At 53.0% G+C, this 2,171-nt stretch overlaps 1 protein-coding gene across 1 annotated transcript in view; it reads left to right on the forward strand.

Annotated features, from left to right (window-relative positions):
• The window catches only part of MSTO1 (misato 1, mitochondrial distribution and morphology regulator), a gene marked incomplete at its 5' end in the record, with an annotated part of 3,023 nt that extends 1,093 nt beyond the window's left edge, over positions 1 to 1,930 (forward strand). The window contains 5 exons of the mRNA XM_010137292.1: positions 423 to 554; positions 684 to 868; positions 1,100 to 1,198; positions 1,281 to 1,399; positions 1,692 to 1,930. Of these exons, the coding sequence (XP_010135594.1) occupies positions 423 to 554; positions 684 to 868; positions 1,100 to 1,198; positions 1,281 to 1,399; positions 1,692 to 1,930 (774 nt within the window). The remainder of the gene's footprint in view (positions 1 to 422; positions 555 to 683; positions 869 to 1,099; positions 1,199 to 1,280; positions 1,400 to 1,691) is intronic.
• Positions 1,931 to 2,171: the final 241 nt, after the last annotated feature.

Below are 2,171 nucleotides of genomic sequence, written 5' to 3' on the forward strand. Positions count from 1 at the left end.
CTGTCTCATTGTGGTGTTCTGCCAAGCAGAAAAGACTTTTTCCCTGCTTTTCTGCTGTTAGCAGAGACTTAACCGCCTACTTTTCATTCCCATAGTTGTTCCATACTTTTAAAAATGAACACATCTCCTTTCTCACAGACTTAGTTTCAGCACTAAAAAAAAATGCTTTCCTGCACTGTTCTCCACCCGGGGAGCTCGTGGCTCCAGCCTCCTCTGAGCACTGAGAAGCTGCTGACAAGAAAATGGCAGCAGCTCTCGCGCTGGCTGACAGCTGACTCGCTTCCCCCAAGCCTGAAATAATGGTCACTCACAGCCTGTCCAGAGCACGAGCTACGATACGCGCAAGTCCCAAACACAAAACTGGGTTAAGGAAGAGCTGAACCCCGCTCGGCCCGTAACTCCTCTTTGGTCTCCCTCCACAGGCATTGCTTCACTACCACAGCAGCGCGATTTTGGCAGCAGCGCTGGACACCGTTACCGCTCCCTACCGGCTCTGCTCCTCGCAGGGCTCCATGATGCACCTTGCTGAAACACTCAACTTCTCCGGGAGGAAGGTGAGGGCAGGGGCAACAGCGACCTCTCCCCAAACTACTGCTGCGGCCAGGAGCTGCTGCTCTGCTGGCATCCACGTGGGTGCGGGAAGCGTGTTCCAGCTGTGACCTGTCACCCCCTCTCTGACTCAGGTGGTGGCTGCGTGGGCTTCTGTTCCCTTTCCTGCCCGACAAGGCCACTCGCTCCCTGCTGCTTTATGCGCCTACCAGCAGGACGTGCCCTGGAAGCCTCTGTCGTCATGTAGGGACAGAAAGGTCAGCGGCTGCTTCGCTCAGTCGGTTGTTCTACGAGGAGTTTGCAAAGAAGGTCACTTCAGGTAATCAGCGTGTATCGGTGCTTTTGCCCTCGGAGGCCTGTCCCTCTGACCAGCGATGATTCCTTACAGGTGTCATTCACAATCGTGTTAGTGTCAGCTGAACAGGAAAAACCAACCAACCTCTTGTGGTCCATGCTACTGCCTCCTAGAAAACTGCTAAAAAGCAGCTGAGCCACTGACGTTCTCAGTCAAGGCCCCTGGAAAACCAGGACCTCTTTTTCTGTGCAGCAGCTGTCCCGGAGAGCAGCCGACGTCTCCCCTCCACGCTTGTGCGAGCGCTGAGCAGGCTCTGCAGCGCTACTTACGCACCGTGTTTCCTGGGGCCTTCAGGTTGGCAACAGTCTGGTGTTGGGCTCTGGGAACTGAAGGCAGAGCCTGTTCGGGGTAACTCGCTTCGCCTTCTTCCTTACAGCACATCCCATGTGCTTCAGCAGCCATGTCACACCCTCCCTCCCTACCCCCAGTTCTTCTCGCCTCTCCTGAGCAGACAGGGCTTCCTCCTGGACACACTTCCTGGTCACTCCTCAGCAGGTAACAGAAGGGTCTAATGGAGGGAAAGGAGGGTTTTTAAAAAAAAAAAAAAAAAAAACAAACTTTATCCTAGAAAACTATTTTGCTAAGTCAAATTATAAACCTTAGAGCAAATTCATTTCCAACAGTGAGATGAGTAATATAAACAAAGAACCATAGAATGCAGCTTTCTATTGACGAGCATCCAGCAACTCCCTCACTACACTGAGTTCCATAAAGCAACTGCCTGTCCAGTAGAGTGGGGAAACCAGCTCTGAGGGGAAGGTGTAACCAAAGCGGTTTTCCTCCGCAGCCGTTGAGAGCATCCCTGTGCTGGCAGCCCTGCAGTCCTCCCCCGCTCTGCACGCGCTTCTCTGCGGCCTGTACAAGGACCTCCGGAAGCTGAACACGCGGCGATGGGCCAGCTTCTTCGCTGCTGGGGTGGAACAGGACGACTTCCAGGAGGCCTTAGAGGAGCTAAGAACTCTCTCCCAGTGCTACGAGACAGGGTTTGAAGCAGATGAGTCTGAGGATGAAGCAGATTCAGACTAACTCATCTTTATTACTAGAAACAGTGGAAGTAAGAATATCTTCAAGATCACTTTTCAGAATAAAGAGAATGGCTTCAAAGATGGCCCACGGGCTCCTTCCTTTTCATTTCAGCGTGATCCTGCGACCAGGGCTGGCTCAGTCCAGCCACTTGCAGCTGTGCTGTGAAGGAGGAAGCTGCTTTTCTGGGGCTCTTTTTGTATGTTTGGATTTGGGGGGGGGGGGGGGGTGGGGGTTTTTTTTT

This window comes from Buceros rhinoceros, unplaced genomic scaffold (genome assembly GCF_000710305.1).
Source record: "Buceros rhinoceros silvestris isolate BGI_N320 unplaced genomic scaffold, ASM71030v1 scaffold27095, whole genome shotgun sequence".
NCBI lineage: Eukaryota > Metazoa > Chordata > Aves > Bucerotiformes > Bucerotidae > Buceros > Buceros rhinoceros.